Below are 22,115 nucleotides of genomic sequence, written 5' to 3'. Positions count from 1 at the left end.
CTATGATGACTGCCAGATTATACAGTGGAAAGCAATTTTCTTAGTTTCCCCATATTGATGGAAAGGTTTCTAATAAAAGCCATAAAATTATATTCACAAATATAGTACTCTATCTCAAAACATGTCACATGACTATTCACAACACTAATACAATGACATAAGAATCAGTCATTCTGTCATGTTAGATAAAGTTTAACAGTAATGAAAAAAATGCAAAAATCTTCTATCAGAAACCATATTAAAGCCTTTGCTATCAAATAAAAAATGCAAATTTGATACTAACTATAGACAAAATGACAAACTATACTTATGTAGGATTTTTAAATGTTACATTAATGACATACAATAAGAATGCAGTAAATGCCAAAAACTCTAATATGCATATACACAAACTTTAGACTTCAAAATAGTATCTTACCACTCAAACATTAATGTTGTATTGTACAATTTGAAGATATGTATTTAAGATTGTCCTAAAGTATCAGTTATAAAGTGTCATTTAATATGTAGTGAGGGCTATGATACAGAAGAAAGAATAGTTGAAAAAAATAAACATATGAGACCTCCCAGGGGAGGGAGCTTGAAGCTTTTCACCTTCAAACTATATCCCAGTCTGGGTTGTCACTAATTAGTTACACAGCATTGAACAAATCACCTTACCTTCGAGCCTCAGCTGCCTCACCTATAAAATGAGGGGGATGAATTAGATACTCTCTAAGGTCACTTCTAGCTCTGAGACCCAATGATTCTATTATGCTGCAAGTGAAATTCACATTGTTTAGTGTGTAAGAGTCAAATTGAAACTGACTATGAAGGTGGGAATAAGCCAATTATTTTCTATTAGTTCAACTAAATTTGAGAATAATTTTTTCAAATTTGTTAAAAGGAATATAAATATTTTAAAGGACTTGACCTAATTTATCAATGGTAATTTATATCTTAATTATGCTAAGCAACAGAGAAGATAACTAACAGTAACAGAGTTAGTTTTAGATCAAATTTTCAGGATCAAGACAACTCACAGGGGGTTACAGTGTAAAGAATAGAATTAACATATTTTTCTTTTAAAGCATATTTGGCTAAAAAGAGCTATATCTGTCATATATTCCACCTTATTTTCCTATTTCTCGAATGAAAATGATATATAACCTATCCCATTTTCCCCACCTTTTCACCCTTTTTTCCTGTCCTACACCTGGATAACCAGGAAATAATAATTTGGATGTAAAGGGTATGATACAGGCAACTAATGCTGTGGTGGTAGTCTCCATTCAGAGCTTTTAAAATACAAATTTTTCCCTAGTAAAATGAAAAAAAAAAATTACAACAACAAAAAATAACTACCAAAATTTAAACAATATAACAACAACAAAAGATCATAACACACAGGGCCAACTCACATTATATACACTCCCTATACCCACCCTACCTCACCTTAGCCCCTAGCCAAAGGGGAGAAGAAAAACAAACCAATGGAGCAAGAAAGGCAATACAAAGCCATTACTTAACAAACTGGAATTTATAAACACTAAGTCCATTTCTCAAAAATCAAGACAAGGTTTATGACCAACACACTAAATTGTTATGAATAAAGATAACTATTTATTACAAAACAATTAAACTTTTCACATGACTAAAATGTAATAAAATTGATGGTGACTTTAAAATCTTCAAGTGAACTTTATACAGAAAAGGCATGTCTATATGTAGATAGTGATAAGTATTTTGGGAAGAGGGGGCAGAGTTGGATCTGGTTATCTTTCTGATCTTGCAAGTGATCATTTTTTGCACAGTTAGATGGGAAGGTTCCAGGGCTTTTTAGAGTGTGAACAAAGACAAACAGTGGTTAAGTCCTAAAATTTTGATTAGAAGTTGGAGTGATGAGTGATTTAAGAACATGAAGCAACAGGATTTCTAAACAATTCTTAAAATAGACTTGTTAGCCACTTCAGCTTCATGCATTAAATTTCACAACTCATGGGGAGAAAAGAGGTCTTGCTTAACTCTAAACCTACAAATTTTAAAAGAACAGTTTTAATGAGCCAAGGTTTTCAGGACAGGAGAAAAGCCTTATGGTAAAACAATTCAGTCCATGGCCAACTACACACTGAGCTAACGACATGATCTGGAGCTGATGTGTCCTGGAAAACATATTTTAAAATTTTAACACCTTCCTCCCTTTGTAATTTTAATTTAAAAGTTTAGACTACACATACAAAATTTAACTTAATGAATATGTAACTGAACTTAAGTGGAATACAGTGTAAAGATAAAGAGCTGAAGATTTACAAAAACAGGGTACTCAATTTAATTAAAAGAAATTTCAGATTTACAATGCTTTAAATGGGTATCACTTACAGTAGTGATCAACAGAGGTGAGAACATGACAAAATTCTTTCTTTAAAGAAATACAATGAAAATACATAATTTTTAACAGTTTCACTCCCAACCTTTTTTCTGCAGTAAAATGTCTCACTCACCTTTATAATAGATCATTGTGGGAATCTTGGCATGTAAACCCTGGGTGTTCCACAAAGCTTTTTTAAGCTTCCATTTCTCACCTATATTGACTTATTAAAGTTTTATTTTCTCTTTAACAATGCTTTTCTCATCAGTATTTTATTATTTCCAAAAGGTTTTTAAGGATCTTGAGAGAATAAGTACTTCAGAAGTATCTACTATTACTAGTCAAGAAAAAAATTTCATGTAGAGGAAAGACTTGACAGTTTGTCCTATATACATCTTAATCATCCTAACAGTAAAAACTCACACTAAACTTTAAGATACAGGAGGATATGAGAATCTCAACATGAAAAGCTGCCACTATAGCTACAAGCAGTGTACAAACATGCTTCTACTTTACCTACATAAGCTGACAGATGTTTAAAATACTGGGTTAACAAAGATCTTTTAGTAAAGTGACTTAGGCAGGCTTAAACTAGCAAGGATTAAGGATGAATCCTTACTAATTAATTGGAAGATCTGAGACATATTTTATATTTCATTTTACAAAATCAGGAATATTTATTTTGAAACAAGAGAAGAAGACATGGTCTACCTGTCAGAAAACTACCACTCAGAAATATTTTTCATCCACAAAGCAGGAAAAACATAAAAACACTTAAATTTCACATTGGCACCAAAAAGGTTAACAGCCCTGCCTTCCTGGATTAGAAAAACTAAAACTGAGCAATAAGTAGTTTTGCAGGTGTTTGAACATGCCTAAGCCTTTAAATCAGTAAAATACTTTCTAAAAATTTTGATTACAAAAGTAATACATACTTACAAAAAATTCAAACAGAATAAAACAAAAAAGTAGAAAGTGAAAGACCCCTATAAACCCCCTCTGGGACCCATCCCCCACCCACCCCCTCAATAGAAATCACATTTAACAGTTTGGTACCTATCTTTCCAAATCTTTTGTTCTAGACACACTCAAAACACACACACCTTCATTTGGCTTATGAAATACAGTGTTTTGCCACTTGTTTTTCATACTTAATATATCTCTGACTTTTTTTTTTCCACATTAGTACATGTGACTGGATGGTATTCTATCATTAAATATACTTTTAACAATGGCAAAATCATTTTAAATATCATTTATCCAAGCACATGTGTATAATTTTAAAAGGAAATGGACAGAATCCTAAAACATAAAGACAAATACCAAAATATAATCTCTATCTTTCTACCAGTGTGGATCAGTTCCTTTTTCACACAAAACAAATTATGTGACTGGGGAGATTAAGCCCCACATTTACACAGAATACTCCATTTGCTAAGGCTATCAGAAAAGAATGAAGAACTCATTCGATTAATCCACTCAGGCTTAGAAGCTAACTTAGTGTACTACAACTACACATTGTGATCAGTTACAATATGATGCTTCTTAGTCTAGGATTTCAATTAAATAATAGTAAAAAATTGGATAAATAATACAGCTACTATTATGAAAAATCCAGATATTAAAATTTCACATTGCCAACTTACAACACTGCAGATTACATTTTTTTAAAACTAGTTGCAAATGCTAATGGAATTCAATGCTGATTACTTAAAGTTGGTTCATATTACACATTCAAACAGGGTAATAAGACAGAACATAACACGCCTACTGTAGAGTTAGATTTTAAGACATAAAAATTTTTTGCTTGTAAGTAATGACTGTGTAGCACATGGGGCATTTGTCAACTGCTTCAGCACATTGTTTACAAGTGACCAGATGTCCACAAGGAATAAAAACTATAGCAATATTTCTATCCATACAGATTTTGCAAAGCTTCTCCTCTTGCAGGAGCCTTAGCTGTTCTTCAGTACTAATCTCTGCACAAAGAGAAAAGAAATGTGTTAATTTTAGGCATTTTTAGTAGCTTAAATTCATTTAAACATCTGAACCCCTACTACGTGCCAGGCACTAATCAAGTGCTGGGTGATAGGATGACTCACACGTGGCATCTGCTCTTAAGCAGTCTGCAAGCTAGTGGGAGAGAAGAACGTGAGCTGAGGCTATAGAGGTAAGCACAAAGTACAAAGTGATAAGTGCTATAATAAAGTTATGTACAAAGTGCCCTGGGACAGAGGAGAGTACTTCTGTTCAGAAGAGTTGGTAGCTGCTGGGTAGGGGGAGGGGAGAAGTTGAGGAGTGACATTTAAACATGACCAGCAATATGCTAGGCAGAGAAGCAAGGGTCAGATAAAAGCAGTAGCATATGGAAAGGGCATGGCTTATTCCAGAAATGAAGGGATAGATTGGAGGGACACTTCTGAAGTGGGACAAGTAGGATTTGGTGATGGACTGGAAAGGAAGGATGAGGAAGAAAAAGGAAATAAAGTAGATTTCAGGATTTCTAGCATAGATAAATTTCAGGATTTCTAGCATAGGATGGTGATCCCAATAAGAAAAAAGTTTGGAATTTTCAAGATATTCTTGAGGTGTTTGCAGAAGAGCCATATAAAAATGTTCAGTAGGCAAATGGAGAGTCTTCAGGTCAGAAGGCAGGTATAGAGAAAGGAGATTTGGATGACATCGGGTATAGGTGCACTGAAGTCCTAGCTTAATTCAGCCTTTCCTTCTCAGACTAGCTTTTGTGTAAATGTTCCAGTTTTGTGACTACAATGTCACAAAAATGTGCTTCATATAACTATAATGACAACATCAATAGCAGTTAACAATAATACGGCACTTATTACTATGTGCCAGGCACTATTCCAAAGGCACTACATATTTTAACAATCTGGTAATTGTTTATCAGTGGTTTCCAAATCTGGCCTCACATGAGAAATACTTGGGGCACTTTTTAATAGTAGATTCTTGGACTCTAAGTACTGAATGTAAAATTTCTGGGGTTGAGCACACTGGCATTTGGGAAGTGCTGCTATCGAGTAGAGGGCGGTATAGTCTAGTCTAGTTAGTGCTGGTTAGAGGAGATGGTATAAACTGGCTTCCAGGGGAGAGATAACAGGCACACAAGTGCACAGGTAAGGGTTGGGAGAATTCTGGAGGGGAATTAGCATGAGATGAGGCTACAGAAGGCTGGCAGGAGCCTGATCATGAAAGATTTGGCAACTGATGTAAAGGAGTTTGAACTTGATGCTGAGATCCCTGCTACAGTGAAGGGTTTTAACCTGCAGAGAGACAGGATCAGATTTGTGCTTCAAAAAGATTCTCCTGGCTAGGGGTGGAGGAAAGGATTATTTAATCTTCTTAAAAAGCACCCTCCTGGGCATAATCAAAACTATAGGCTCAAACACTGAATGTATCAGAGGTAAGATAAAGCACCAGCCCTCAAAAAGCTAGGTCTAATGGCCAGGACACAAAACAGTTCCAAATGTTCCAACAGAGTCGAGGAGGGGTTCTGAGCTCTGTTATGTGTATCGGGAAAAACTCAAAGGATATGTTGGCAAGATGGATTTAGGGAAATAAATACAGGGTGAAGACTAAGGCTAGATATACAGAAAGGGGAAAGGCATTCAGAGCAGAAGAAACAACGTAAGTGATGGGATGGCATTATGAACTGATTTATATTACATAAGAGCATCTGATCAAAATAGAATAAAAATAAAAATCTAGAGGAGGGAAATAACTAAGTAATTTGCATATTACTTTTAGATGAGATGATGCAATGAGTAAAAAAGAACACTGGACCAGATACCCAGAGCAGTCACATTTATGCAGACAATAGAATAGTGGTTGTTAAGGGCTAGGGAGGATGAATGGAGAATTGCTGTTTAATGGGGACAGAGTGACAGTTTCCTAGATGTAAAAAGTTTTGGAGATCGGCCACACAACCATGTGATTGTACTCAACACTACTGAAATGTACACTTAAAAATAGTAAAAATGGTAAACTTTTATGTTATGTATATTTCAAAATTATTTTTAAAAATTAAAAAAAAAAAAAGGAACACTGGACCAGCCAGGTTAGGAAACCAGAATTTCACTCCCAACTATCTGAGTGATCTTGGGCAACAGCACATCTGCACTGCAGCTTTCTCACTGAAGTGATAAAAGGTATTACGTGATCTTTCAGGTTGTTCTTGGTTCTGATTGTGATTCCATTTTAGAGGCCACAATGGAACGAAATGGCATACTACCAAACACTGGTATCATCAACTCTACCTTAATTCAGCTTCACATGTAACCACTTGCTTGTAATAGTGATACTCTGAGCATAGATTCCCTGCTCCCTCCAGACTTGACAAATACTTCATTCTGGCCTTACAGTAACTAACTATTGGATTCCATGACCTTCCCTAAGGCACATTTCCCTTTCTACATCTTATAAGGCCCTCTTCTAGTCAGGAGGGTCTGGCTGGGCACATGAATAATAAAGGAATAGCTAGATAACTGTGGGGATGTTATTTGCTAACATTCCTACTACATTATTTTTTAAAAAAAGATTTATTCATTTATTTATGCATATAAGAACTGGGATACAGGCCAGTGGTGCAGGTGGTAAAAGGATTCACCAGAGACAGAGTGGGGAACAGAACAGGCAGATTGACTGAAATACACTGCTGAGGGCAGCAGCGGGCAAGATAGGAGAGGTCTGCTGCACCATTTGGGTAGCTCCCTGCCCGGGGATTGAACTCATGCTGCAGTGGCTGCAGGTAGCTTTACAATGCTGCGACCTAACCCCTTGCGCGACCAGGGAGGCCCTCTACTACATTATTTTAAACCACTTCTAGAATAAACTTCCTCATTTTATCAGAGCAGATCCATGTGGAAAGATAGACGGATAAGAAATATGTATATGTTGATTTTTATACCATATACACTAATATACACACAGGGATTAAGATAAATGCTTTAGGACACACATGAAGTGGAGGGCTTTATGTCACACTATGATTTAGCACTATTTATAGAAGACCATTTACTGGGGCATTCTGTCACACAGTCACTGGGGGGGAATAAAAACTACCACTGAATCCAGGATTTCTCAGTAAGCAACAACAGCATTATACATTTCTGATAATTTCCACCTGCTTTACTTCAATCAGGGCTCTGTTTTGTATAAAATTAAAAGACTCTCATTACCACTGGAAAGAGAACTAGGCAGCAGCTCTATTATGTGAAGAGAGCCTGTTATCAATTACCTGCCTCTCAATTTAGTGAGATGGTGATGTCAACCCTGGTCTCTGAAGGCTGCCATTTGCTTAGGCACTCCTTCTTTGCCACGTCATCTTAGCTTGTTTTGTCAGTACACGCATTCCCCAACAAATTCTGTCCCTTGTCCTCCTCCAACTGCAACCCACTAGATCCTCTGTTGTAGACAACATCTACAGGCATAAATGCTAGCACCTTACTGTCAAACTGAATTAAGCTTGAGTTGTGATTAAGATTCAGGGAAAATGACATAACCATTCGCATTTCTACTGTAGTAGAAAGATGACCAAATCAACAGCTTATTTGACTATCACTAAGACAAGTGGAGCTATTGTACGTTTTAAATAAATGCATCCTTAGGAAGAGAATAGTAAACTTTCTACTGAATCTTTTACATCAACTGATAGAATTTTTAAAAATCATTAATGTGATGCTGTACCCAAGTATCCAAAAATGTATTCAGTTTGAAACATTTTCTTTCAACTTCAATGGTGCTGGCATGCACTAGAGTAGCCGTCATCTTTAAAGCAGGAACTAGTATTTTTGATCTTTTTTCCCTAAAAGGAGCTCATATACATCTCTTACACTATTTAATACACTTTCTATATATGATTTATAGTATTAGGGTGCCATTCATTCAAGTTCCATTTAGTAATATGACCCTTTATATGTTTACATCATGAAAGGTTGTAGAACACTTTAAATCCAAATGATTTTAACTACAAAACTTAGTCTATACACAATGATAAATGTCAGCCTTTATTGTCCTTTATTTAGAGTATAAACTCACACTTTCAAAATTGATGAATCGTATTGGATCCTGATTAGAACAGATCAGTCTGTAAAAACATTTTAAGACAATGGGGATAATTAAAACTACCTGAGTTTCAGATAGTCTAGAATAAACTGGTAATTTTGTAAAGTGTGACAACAGTATGTTTTGGACTAAATGTCTGTTTCCCCAAAATTCATATGTTGAAGCTTGAATCCGACTCCCTCCACCCCCAGCCAATGTCATGGCACTTAGAGATGGAGCCTTTGTGAGGTAATTAGGGTTAGATGAGCTCATATAGGTGGTGCTCCCATGACTGGTCTGTGTCCTATAAGAGGAAGAGGAACAAAGTGTTCTCTTCTCTCTGCCATGTGACACAAAGAGAAGGCAGTCATTTATAAGCCTGGGGGAGTCCTCGACAGAGAGCAAATCTGCCTACATCTTGATCTTGGACTTCCCAGCCTCTAGAGACTACTGAGAAAAATGTCTGTTGTTTAAGCCACCTAGCCTGCGGTACTCTATTATAGCCTTCTGCGCAGACTCACACACATTATGGTTATGTTTTAAAAAAATTGTTACTTATTAGATATATATTGAAGCATTTGTAGGTAAAAGATATGTAGAATGTCTTAGATTTGCCTTGAAATAATATAGCCAAAAAAAAAAAAAAAAAAAAACCAGGGGAAGAAACAAGACTGGAAAAGTGTTGAGGATTACTATAGCTGGTTGATAGGTAGGTACATGAAAACTCATTATATGGTTCTCTCCACTTCTGACTATGTTTGAATTTTTTAGAATATTTGAAAGTTTTCATTATAAAAGGTAAAGACTTATTCAAGAGAGGTATGAAAGGAGGGCAATGAGTGGGTCACAAAGACACATAAGATACTATAGGTGTTTCTTGCATTTTAAAAGGACAGGTTTATTAGGAAAAGGAGAAAGAAAAAGAGAGACACCTGCATAGTCACAGGCAGCAGGAGAGCTGCTAGGATACTATCTATTAGAAAGTGCTCTTAGATGTTTCCTGTTTTAAAAATAGCCATACATACCTTTCTGCAAGGAGGTCTGACTTGATTCATCTTGTGTATTGTCTTTCTGAGCACTCACCAGATCTGCAACCAGAACCTCAAGTGATTTATAGTTGCTCCCAGATGTCTGAATTTTTTCCTCTATTATTTTCTTAATGTCCCTGAAATTGAATCCCATGCGTATAGCTTCCTGTACCATAGGATTCTGAAAGATGGCATCATCTGGAATAAAAATTGGTGAGGAAAAAGAACATAGAATTTAAACTGGTATTTTCTTTAACACAACTCAATGGCAAAATATAGTTTAAAAGGAAAATTTAAGCAGCAAGCAAACCAACCAAAGTTACTTTGGGAGGAAACTTCTGAAATATTTAGGCACTAAATGATGACTTTGAGAATCCTACGATCAATTGAAAATGCAGTATGTATTCTGTAGCACTATGAATTGAGATTAAATGCTGCAAAGACTCTCATGAAACAATATAAGATAAGGTAGAACAGATAAGAAAAGGGATAAGTGCTTCAAAAGTCCTAATGCTGTTCAAATCAGCTGGACTCATTAATAACTAACCTAAGGTACTTAAAGAGTAAATATGTTTTTTTTTAAAAATTTATTTTATTTATGCATACAAGAGCTGGGGTGTAGGCCAGAGGCGCAGGGGGTGGGGAGTGAGAGGATTCACCAGAGACAGAGTGGGGAGCAGAACAGTCAGATCTATTAAAATACACTGCTGAGAGGAGCAGCAGGCCAGACAAGAGAGGTCTGCTGCACCATGTGGGTTAGCACTGGCTGTCTATAGCTTCATAGTGCTGAGACTTAATGCCTTGCACAACCAGGGAGGCCCAAGAGTAGTTATCTTTACTAAGTTATTTAAAAAAAAAAAAAGGAAAAGAAAGAACACATGAGGAATAGGGAGAAATTCCAGTCTGTGACCTTGACTTTATCAGTTTCCTATCTCTCAGACTTAGTTTCCGTTGCCAAGAGAGCTGAAATAGATAAGGCAAGAAAGCAAATAAAAACTCGCTTTAGGGCCTCCCTGGTGGCGCAAGGGGTTAAGCACCGCACTATGAAGCAATCCGCAGCCTCTGCAACATGAGTTCAATCCCTCGCCGGCCAGAGAGAAACCCATAGGGCGCAGCAGACCTCTCCTGTCTCGCCCGCTGCTCCCCTCAGCAGTGTATTTCAGTCAGTCTGCCTGTTCTGTTCCCCACTCTGTGTCTGGTGAATCCTCTCAGTCCCCACATCTCTGGCCTGTACCCCAGCTCTTGTATGCATAAACAAATCTTTAAAAAAAAAACTTGCTTTAATGCTTAAAGAGGAACAATACAGGTTAAGTAGGGAAGTGCTAAAAGAGACCTATACCTTCTTACTCATCAAGTCCACCCTTGGGTATAAAAAATGAATGCAAATGTCCACTAAAGACATACATAACATTCATAGGAGTATTATTTATAATGGTCCCAAACTATGCAGAGACACCTGCATAGTCACAGGCAGCAGGAGAGCTGCTAAGATACTATTAGAAAGTGCTCTTAGGTGTTTCCTGTTTGGAAACAACTCATATGCCCATCAGGTGAATGGATAAATAAATTGTGGTATTTAAACACTACACAGCAAGAAAAAGAACAAACTACTGTCAAAAATACCATGGATGAATCTCATAGATTTGATGAGCAAAATATCATGATGATGAACCAGAGACAAAATGAGTGCATACTGCAAGATTACATTCATAAAATGTTCAAATCTAATCTATAGTAACAGAAGTCAGAATAGAACTTGGGCTTGGTATTGATTGGGAAGGGGCTTGAAGGATTTTTAAGAGGTGATAGAAATGTCCTGTATCACAGGTATGTACAAATAACATCTTCAAATAATATTGCTTTATTCAATATTGTTTCCTTATAACATCGATGAGAAAAGAACAATCAATTCCCAGCCAGGGCCACTATCTCTGTGGAGTACACATATTCTCCCCATGTCTGCGTGGGTTTTTGCCAGGTCTTCTGGTTTCCTCCCACATTCTATAGATGTATCCGTTGGGTTCATTGGTATGTTTCAATTATCCCAATCTGAGTGAGTGCGTGTGCATGATGTGCCCTGTGATGGAATAGAATCCTGTCCAGGGCTGGGTCTTGCCTTATGCCCTGAATTGCAAAGAAGGTCTCCAGCCACTTACCACCCTGAACTGGAATAAGCAGGTTGGGAAAATGAACGAGTACAAATTAATATTTATGGTCTTTATTTAGAAGTTTGGCAATGTTTTTGTGACCAGAAATGCTGAAAGAATTTAACTCTTATTCCTATCAATTAGTCTGTGGTAAAATCGATTTTATTATATGTTCTTTTCCTAAGACTAGCAGTTTCTAAGAACTTGTCCACAACATTCAGTGAGGATTTACTGTATGTGTTAAAATTCACTGAATACTTAAGATTAGTGCTCTTTAAGCACTTTATTATATGTGTATTATATTATACCTCAATATACATTTTTGAAGAGGTTAGAAAGAGAGATATAGGGATATATTAAGGAATGTTACATGGTAAGTAACAAATACATTTTAAAAAAGATTTATTTATTTATGCATACAAGAGCTGGGGGTGTAGGCCAGAGGTTGAGGAGAGGTAAGAGGATTCACCAGAGACAGAGTGGGGAGCAGAACAGGCAGATCTACTGAAATACACTGCTGAGGGGAGCAGTGGGTGAGACAGGAGAGGTCTACTGCACCATGTGGGGTCAGCTCCCTGGCCAGGGATTGAACACTTGCTGCAGTGGCTGGAGATAGCTTCATAGTGCTGAGACTTAACCCCTTGCGCCACCAGGGAGGCCCAACAAAAGATAATTTCTAAGTAGGAAAAATTCTGTCAGGAGCTTATAACGCAACAAAGGACTAGTTAGGAGATGACTACAATAGTCCAGATGAGAAATAAGGGCAAGAACTAGGGCAAAATCAGTGGATTTTAAGCAACAGTAAAAAGGGAGAAATCATTAGACCTGGTAAACTAATTAATTATAAAGGGATTAAGGAGAGCAAGAGCTTGTAATGACTCAAATTATCAGACAACATTGTGAACTGTTGTACTATTAACTAACAGTAGGAGAGAAAGAGTATGACCCAATTCAGTCTGAGAAGTTTTAAGAGATACTGAATTTGAGTTGTTTTTGAGATTTCCAGGAGGAAACGTCCAGGGGTAGCTAGATGTTTCCTTGTTGTACCATCTGAGACTTTTTGTTTGTTTGCTGGCTCCTTCTGCCTACCTTAGACATTAGTGGTTTCCTTTCATTCCCTCATTGACCCTTTTTTTAGTGATCTCTCTGGAAACTTCTACTACAATTTAACCTCATTTCTATGCATTCCAGATTTTACTATCCATCTGTGGGTATCGTAAACTCAACTTGCTACAAACCAAAACCAGGGACAACAGCATCTCCACATGAAAAAGAATTAAACTATGTCATAGCACATGAGGGGAAAAAATCTTATATCTTGAAAAAATAAACAGAGGGCCTCCCTGGTAGTGCAGGGGTTAAAGACAGCACTATCAAGCTACTGCCAGCCACTACAGCAGCAGCACGAGTTTGATCCCCAGCCGGCCAGGGAGGTGACCCACATGGCGCATCAGACTTTTCCTGTCTCGCCTGCTGCTCTGTTCAGCAGTGTATTTCAGTACACCTGCCTGTTCTGCTCCCATTCTCTCTCTTGAATCCTCTCACTCCCCGCACCTCTGGTCTACACCCCAGAGGTGTAGGAAACAGGAATGTTTAAAAAATTAAAATTAAAGAGAGAATTAAACGGATGCCTACTTCCTACCATAAACAAAAATTAACTCAAAATGCATCAAAAACCTGAACCATAGTTAACACTCTTAGAATAGAAATGACTTTAGATATGGTGCCAAAATATAAGTAACAAAAAATAAGTTGTACTGCATCAAACTTTAAATTTAATTTACATGCTTCAAAAGATACCTACAAGAGTGAAAAGAACCCACAAATCAGGAAGAAATATTTGTAAATTATATAACTAACAAGGGACATTCCTCCAAAGAAGATACTAGCCATCAGGGAAATGCAAATCAAAACCACAAGGAGTTATCACCTCATGCCCACTAGGATGGATGTAATAAGAAAGAAAAAAATAATTAAGTGCTAAAAATGATGTGGAAAAACAAACTGGAACCTTCAGACACTGCTGGTAAGAATGTAAAATGGTATAGTCACTTTGGAAAAATTGTCTTGTAGTTTATCTTAAGGTTAAACATAGAGCTACCACATGACCGACAATTACATCTCCAAATATATACCCTGAAGAAATAAAAACACATTCTCACAAAAACTTATAAGCAAATAATCATGGCAACATCAACACCTAATAGCCAAAAAGTAGAAACCGGACCTCCCTGGTGACGCCAGGGGTTAAGACACAACCTATGAAGCTGTCCACAGCCACTGCAGCATGAGTTTGATCCCCAGTCCCCAGCCAGCCAGGGAGCAACCCACATGGCGCAGCAGAACTCTCCTGACTCGCCCGCTGCTCCCCTCAGCAATGTACTTTGGTCAATCTGCCTGTTCTATTCCCCACTCTGTCTCTGGTGGATCCTCTCACCCCCCACACCTTCTGTACTGAACCCCAGCCTTGTATGCATAAATAAATAAATCTTTAAAAAAAAGTAGAAAACTACCCAAATGTCTAACAATTGATGAATCGATAAGTAAAATATGGTATTATCTATACAAAGGCATATTCTCCAGCATAAAAAGGAATAAAGTACTCACATGAGTACTACAAAATGGATGAATCTTGAGGCCATATATTATGACTCCATTTATGCGAACTCTCCAGAATAAGCAAATCCATTGGACAGAAAAAAAAAATGAATGATTGCTTGGTCTGAGGGGAGAGGTGAGGGTGGCAATGAGGAGTGACTGCTAATGGGTAGTAAGGTTTCTTTTGGAATTATGTTTTACAGTTAAATAGTAGTGATGACTGCATAACTTTGTGAACATACTAAACGTCATTAAAGTGTATACTTTATTTTTTAAAAATATTTATTTATTTATGCATACAAGAGCTGGGGGTGTGGGCCAGAGGTATGGGGGGATGACATGATTCACCAGAGACAGAATGGGGAACAGAACAGGCAGATTGACTGAAATACATTGCTGAGGGGAGCAGCAGGCAAGACAGGAGAGGTCTGCTGCGCCATGTGGGTCACCTCCCAGGCTGGGGATTGAACTAGTGCTGCAGACTGCTTCATAGTGCTGACGCTTAACCCCTTGCGCCACCAGGGAGGCCCCTAAAGTGTACACTTTATAAGGGTGAAACTTTGATGTATGAATTAAATCTCAATTTGAAAACATGAACCCTAAACCAAAGCAAGAGTCATTAGTCTCAAGTGTCTCATAAGAAAAATAGTATGCATTCTAAGGATAATACTAAAATATACTATCAAGAAATGATACAGAATCTTTGTTTCTATACATTTTAAAAACAAAAGGTATAATAAATAACTTCTTAAACTGCATTATTTATGCCCACTACAAAACTCCGATGAAGTGATATTAAAGTGGTTTCCTTCTCAAGCCTATTTATAGTATTGTCTTGCAATCCTTAAGATACTAAATATTTGGGCAGCCCAAATGCCCAAAAATAGATGACTGGATCAAGAAGATGTGGTACATATATACCATGGAATATTACTCAGCATTCAAAAAAGATAAACACATGCAATTTGCAGCAACATGGATGGCGCTGGAAGGGATCATGCTCAGCGAAATAAGCCAGAAAGAAAAAGAAAAATACCGGATGGTCTCACTCATAGCAGGAATCTAGAAAACTTAAATAAGGGACCAGGAAAATGAATAACTATAAGAAAGTGAAAATCGGGATTGGCGGAAAACTATGAACCAGAGACACTTTTTGGGGGTGGGGGGGGCGGGAGGGGAGGGATTGGGGTCAGAATGGGGGGGTTGCAATTGTATGGGGAATATAAAAATAAAATTTATTATTTAAAAAAAAGATACTAAATATTATAGATGATGCAACAAATACAGGGGATCACCAGATAAGGTGTAAATTAAACTTTCTACTAGTTTTGAAATATGATGCTTAAGCTGAGAATGAAATCTGTAGTGTGATACAGGATTCAGAAGACTTTATTTACTGTCGTAGTTCCACCAATGGTTTTTAATGTAACTGTGGGCAGGTCACTTCACTTGTTTGCTTCATCAGAGAAGTAGGATAATAAATATTCATTGCTTCACATAATATATCTTTCTCATCCCACTTTCTGGTTTTTAAAGATGTGTATGAAGAGTAAACATGCTTTCTGATAAAAATGTCTAGTTCTCTATGAGGAAATAGGAGGGAAACAAATCAAGCTGGACCCTTCTGTGAAGAAGCTGGGGAAGGCATACAGATGGCATGGGATAAGGAAGCAGGGAGGGTGGGGCTGGTCATGTGACGGCACATTAGCACAGCTTGGAGTCATGATCCTCACTGACCTAAGAAGTCCCAGGAACAAAAAATACTAAATCCTTCCTTTTGTGATTTGGACAGCCTATAGCTGCAATTCCTGAACTTGGAAAACCTAACTGTCCAATGGCTATACAAATGTTCTCAATATATAAATGTCCACCTTAAACCTATAGGTACTTCCTTAGATTCTTAAATGTATAGCAATTTCACCTCAAATAAATGTATTTTGGTGACACTGAAAAAATAAATCTTTACCTTCCCATCCTGTAAATACAACTGTAATGAATTGACAGTATAATTAAAAGTATGTTTTAATAAGAGTATTTACCAGTTCTTTCAATTAGTGATGGTGTTTTTTCAGCAGGTCTTACCTAAAATAGAAAATAGAAGGGAATCACCTTAATTTGAAAAGTTACACCAATCATGAATTTATAAATTGGCTTTATTCTGACTCAACATATGAATATACACAAAAGGTATAGCCCAATGAAGCCAGACGGAAGTTAAAAGATTATCTAACTGAATCCATTTACTTTATAGACAGGAAGCTGAGGTCCAGGGAGATTAAGCTACTTGATCAAGACAACACAGTTCACAGCAGAGCCATAAAGGCAACTCTGATCTCACATTCTAGTCCAGAGCTCTTTCTACTGGTTCTGATGCCTTGGCCACTCAGCTCATGGTATCAATTTACATATATTTGAGATTTTAAATATCATCTGTGAAAAGTTTGAAAGTACTTAAGAGTACAAAATGAATTATACAAAAGTCTAATTTCAGAAGGCCTATAGTGATACTTTAATCAGTTCATCCTGGTCTCCTTTTCACAAATTTATTTTACGTTTAGAAAAACAAAATTTTTCAAATTTTCCCCTTTAAAACTTACCATACACTATTAATTTAAAATACCATACTGTGAACTTTACACCAAAAAATTATTGTAGAACAAACTGCATAATATTGGAAAACATATTCTACCATATGTGACTTACCAGAGACTCAAGTGAATGCGTTAAATGAATATTGTTTACATAATCTTGTCCCTTCTCTTCTAACAGATATTTACACCTAAACAATTAAAAGATATTTAAACTTTATTAGATGATAAATTAGTGAAGTATAAATAAAGATATAATCACAATCATCCTCAATTCCATTAAATTACTTATTGGTATTTCTAAGAAGCTGCAAAATGAAATGCAACTCAATTCCCCAACTGACAGTCACTTTAAGGTTAAAAATATGTGCCTTTGTTAAGCTACTTATGCTGATGCTAGTAGAACAAAAAAAAAAACTTGAGAATTTTCAACTTTTAAGAAAATTATTAAATTAGCACCTTGACATTGAAAAACATTTAAAATGTCTAATTTTAACAAGTTTTATTTAGAGGATCAACCAGTTGTACATTTCAAAGGAAGTACTTAGACATTTCAACCTTTCCTTTTAAGGTTGTTTAAGATTTATTTTCAAATGACTGCTCTTAAGTTTTATTTTTATTTTATTTTTTTAATTTTTTTTAAAGATTTATTTATTAATACAAGCACTGGGTACAGTCAGAAGCACGGGAGGGTGAGAGAATTCACTAGAGCCAGAGCGGGGAGCAGAACAGGCAGAAGGAACGAAGTACACTGCTGAGGGGAGCAGCGGGCAGCAGGAGAGGTCTGCGCACCATGTGGGACCCTCTTCCAGTGGCTGGGGAGCAGCTGGGGATGGAACTGGCGCTGCAGAGGCTGCGGGCAGCTTCGCAACCCAGCGCTCAACTGCTGCGCCACCGGGAAGGCCCTGCTCTTAAGTTTTAAGTTGTACTATTTTGTAAGCTGAAAATTGACATGACATATATCTATGCACTTTATTTTATTTTTATTTATTTATTTATTCATTCATTCATTCATTTATTTATTTAATAGAGGCATGCTTTATTTATTTATTTTTGTTTGTTTTGGTTATACATGCACTGGGTACAGTCAGAAGTGCGGGAGGGTGAGAGAATTCACCAGAGCCAGAGCAGGGAGTAGAGCAGGCAGAAGGACTGAAGTACACTGCTGAGGGGAGCAGCGGGCGGCATGAGAGGTCTGCACGCCATGTGGGATCCTCCTCCGGTGGCCGGGGAGCCGCTGGGGATCGAACCGTCGCTGCAGAGGCCGTGGGCAGCTTCGCAACCCAGCGCTCAACCGCTGTGCCACCGGGGAGGCCCTGCACTTTATTTTAAAGAGGCAAGATGGCAAAGAAACATTTAGTATGGCATCATTCTTGGACACCACTGATTTTAGGAAGTGTGATTATTTTATTTATCACTGCTACCAATTAAACTATGACCCACCACCAGATGGTTCCTGATTTCGGATCTGAAAATGTGAACAAATGTGTATCTTACTTAGAATCAATGAAATACAGTAATATCTGCTAAGGGGCGTAATGAACTTTTAAAGAATCTTCTTGGCAAAATGGGCTCTCTTGTGCCCATCATGAAAGCGCTTGCTTCAAAAGTATACATTCCTAATTTGGTGTTTAGAAATAGAATCACCTGACTGTCATAGATCTGATACACAAACAATGAATGTGTTGGTCACCAGAGAAGGCTTAGGTGTTTTTTTTCCTATAAAGTAGGTGACCCCATTTTTATAAACCTGGTGCGAATTTCAAGCCACAGTGAAGGCAAAAATAGTTGAGGTGAAAAGTTATTCAAGTCCTCCCACTGCACATTGTCCAACTTGCCCGTTACTGTATTAACATTTAAAAGCCTTACCCTGGATACCATTTAGCATGCTGTTCCCAAGGGTCTTCATTGGGCTTCCAATCAGTTAGCCCTCCTCCACAGTAAAAGCACTTTACTTTATCACCTTCACCTAAGAAAACACATGAGTAAAAATACATGTATTTGCGCAACCAGAAACTTATACAAAAAACCCTCTTTTTGGTATCATAAAATTATGACTTCTAAATTACATGAAAATCTCATAGCTTGTAAGAACACATTCAAACTCACATCTAAGTAACAGATATGATTATTTGAGGAGGAAATACACACTAAATTCACTGATTCCAATTTGAGGTATTTTACAGAAGACAAAAAAAAAATTGCCCATTTGTATGTGAAAAATCACAACTGCAATGTTCTTTTTAAATATGTTATTTGGGGATATCCCTACTACATGTAGGCTTTTTCAAATTGTGATACTATAACAATAAAGTTTAGCATAATGAAATAATTTCTTGAAGGTTATAAATACATGACACTAAACAAATCTTCAAATTTGCTATATTATACTATGTAAATAAAATATAAGATAGGTGTTCTCTACATGTGACGTAAACATAGGAATATAATTTAAAATCATTCATTTTTTTATATTGAATATGTGTGAAATGATAATCTAGGATATAATGGACTAAAATATACCATTAAAATCATTTTCACCCTTTACTTTTAAAAATGTGACTACTAGACTAAATAAATGTGACTCATATTTTAAAAAGCAAAATAACCCTAAAGTAAATGGGTCAGATATATAATGGCATAATTTTTCTGATTATCCCTAGAAGCTCTTATACTAATAGCTCTTCCTGGCAGTGGCTACGGTATCCATTTGAAAAATACTCATTTCATACAGTAAGGTATCATACAAGGCAGATTTCAAATACATAGTCTATGTACAAAAGACAGATATCAATTTTAGTATTAGCCAAACTAAACTCTTGTTAATTCTTCTTATAGGATTATTGTGAGGTATACAGAAAATGCATGTAATATATGTATTAAACATAAAAAGTCATATTTAGTATTAATATCAGACCCATTTTACCATGGATATTGATTATTTTTTTGCATGCCATCCTTCTCCAAAAAAAAACTTACAAGAAGATAAATATAACATGGTAGTCTTTCACAAAAAATTCAGTGGTTACAGTAGAGATTCAACAATAAGGGTTTGCAGAATAATACTGACATAATCATGGCAGTCTGTACCTAAATATTTACCATGGCTAAAGGCATATATTTACTCTTAAAGAACCCTAGGATAGCTGGAAAGTTATTTATTAGCCTAGTTTTATAATAAAGTTTACCTAAATAATAAAATCCAGCTCTCGCAAGCTGCTCCTTGTTAACTGAGTATATCCACGTGCCAAAAGTATTGATCCGTGCTTCATAATCTGCCATGGCTGGATTTCTTGGTGGATTTGATGAATTAGGGAAATTTCTATCAGAACTCACGACATCAGATTCACTTCGAATATTAACATTCCGGCCCAAAACAAAGAAACAATTAGGAAAGTGTCGCCTGTGTTCTGACCATGCACGATCACAAGGTTCCCAGTTTTTCAGTTTTCCACCACAACAAAAGCACTGCACTTGATCATCAATACCTGTGTAGTAGAGTCCAGCACTAGCTAACTCTCTTGGGGTTAAGTGGGCATAGTCTGGCCAGTTCTGAAATGACTTCAATCTAGCTTCTTCACTACACATGGCAGGATTCCTTGGGTATATGGTGTCTGATAGATCTACAACCTGTCCAGTTCTCAAAAGATAGTCTGCTTGAGTCTCAGATGGCCTGTCTAAAACAAAAAGATTTCTGCTTCCCAGATGGTTTTCAGCTTTGTACTGACCATTTTGAACACCAGGATCTGTAGGTTGTGTGAGATTATTTTCAAAATAAAAACCATTAATAAATCTGCAACTTGGGGATACTTTCCTGTGTCTTCCAACTGCTGAGTCTCCATATTGCCAACTATCTACTGCTGCATGACAACTAAAGCACCGCACGGTATCTCCTTCACCAGTATATAGAAAACCAGCTCGTGCTAGCGTTGATGCTGAAACAGGACTACTACTTGGAAAATTAGAAAAAGTTTTTAATCTATTAAACTCTTCTATAAACTCTTCATCCTTATCGATGTCTGCAGGTACACAAGTTTTAGATCCTTCAAAACTGTTTAAAGTCATCTTCTCTTGAAAATAGGACTTGTCCACCTTTTCTAAAAAGAGAACATTACATTAGGAAATCCAAAACGTGAAACACACACAATATACTTTTGATATTAGAAGCTAACAAATTACCTACTGGATGCATAAAATTACACAATATCTAAGAAACATTCTAAGTCTAAAAACTAGATTGCTACATTATCACATACTTCAAGTCATACGGTAAAAATAGCATTTATGTTTTTCTCTTTTAGAGAAAAGTAATATTTAAGCATATAGAACAGAAATATTTTTAAGTGCTTATCTTCCATAAATGTGAAAACCATGTATAATGCGGAAGATATTACATTAAGCAGGTAAAATTATTAGAGAAAACATGAAAGCATAAATATGCACATTCTTAGTTTATGTATAATTGTTATGTATCACTGTATATTGAAGTCATCAAAGTTCAGTTTTTATAATTACAAAAACCTAATTTTCAGAATGTTAATTTTTAATATTTCCTAGGACTAGATAAGATTTATTTACAATATTGGTTCCAGTGTGTTACTGAAAGAACATCAAATGGTTCTGATTTTCATGCCTAAGCAAAAGTCCATTTTTTGTTGGAACTGGATGATTTCAGATATATATAATACTGCCCTCTATAAGGTGGCTCAGGAAAAATATGTGTGGGCTTTATTTGCAGTTACTTTTGTTATGCATTTCCTATGGTCAAGGAACAATCTGTTCAAGTGAAAGAGAAGTACAACTGCAGCCTCATTAGAGCTGCTTAAATTAAAACTATATAGTATTTAACCCAGAGAAACTATGAATAGCAACTGGTTGGCTAGTGATAAGAATAGTCAGATAATTTATCCTCCAAGCCTGTGTAAAAAATGATGCTACTAATGATGATACTGGGACAATACACCTAAATCAGGATGCCCAAGCAAAGCAGAACATATGGTTACCCAGCTATGAGGCAAACCTGGTCTGCAGAATCTTGTTCAGTGCCTAGTAAACGTGCTCAATGACTATTTCTACTTCACATTTGCATTCATTGATCTCTTAGCAATAATTAGCTCTTTTTTTGGCATTATGTGATCACAACATGCCTTGAAACATTTCTCTTGGAATAATATTTATTTTTTTATATTTTTGTAAAGATTTATTTTATTTATAGAAGAGCTGGGGTACAGGCCAGAAGCGCGGGAGGGCGAGAGGATTCATCAGAGACAGAGCATGGAGCAAACAGGCAGATGGCAGGAGAGGTCGGCTGTGCCACGTGGGTAGCTCCCTGGCCAGCCGGGATCAA

The 22,115-nt window shown here is 36.6% G+C and overlaps 1 protein-coding gene across 1 annotated transcript; it reads right to left on the bottom strand.

The window, feature by feature from the left end:
- Nucleotides 1–4,132: 4,132 nt before the first annotated feature.
- Nucleotides 4,133–20,943, bottom strand: XIAP (X-linked inhibitor of apoptosis; the record flags this gene model as incomplete). Its single annotated transcript, XM_084258408.1, has 6 exons — nt 19,957–20,943; nt 18,638–18,737; nt 16,884–16,959; nt 16,220–16,262; nt 9,433–9,633; nt 4,133–4,326 (listed from the first exon to the last, which is right to left on the bottom strand). The coding sequence occupies exons 1-6, from the start codon at nt 20,831–20,833 to the stop codon at nt 4,133–4,135; spliced, it is 1,491 nt and encodes a 496-aa protein (XP_084114534.1). The 5' UTR covers nt 20,834–20,943.
- Between the last annotated feature and the right edge of the window lie 1,172 nt (nt 20,944–22,115).

The sequence above is a fragment of the Talpa europaea genome (assembly GCF_964194135.1).
Source record: "Talpa europaea genome assembly, chromosome: X".
NCBI classification, from domain to species: Eukaryota; Metazoa; Chordata; class Mammalia; order Eulipotyphla; family Talpidae; genus Talpa; species Talpa europaea.
The sequence above is the reverse complement of the archived record's forward strand: the minus strand, read 5'-3'. Positions and strand labels throughout refer to the sequence as shown.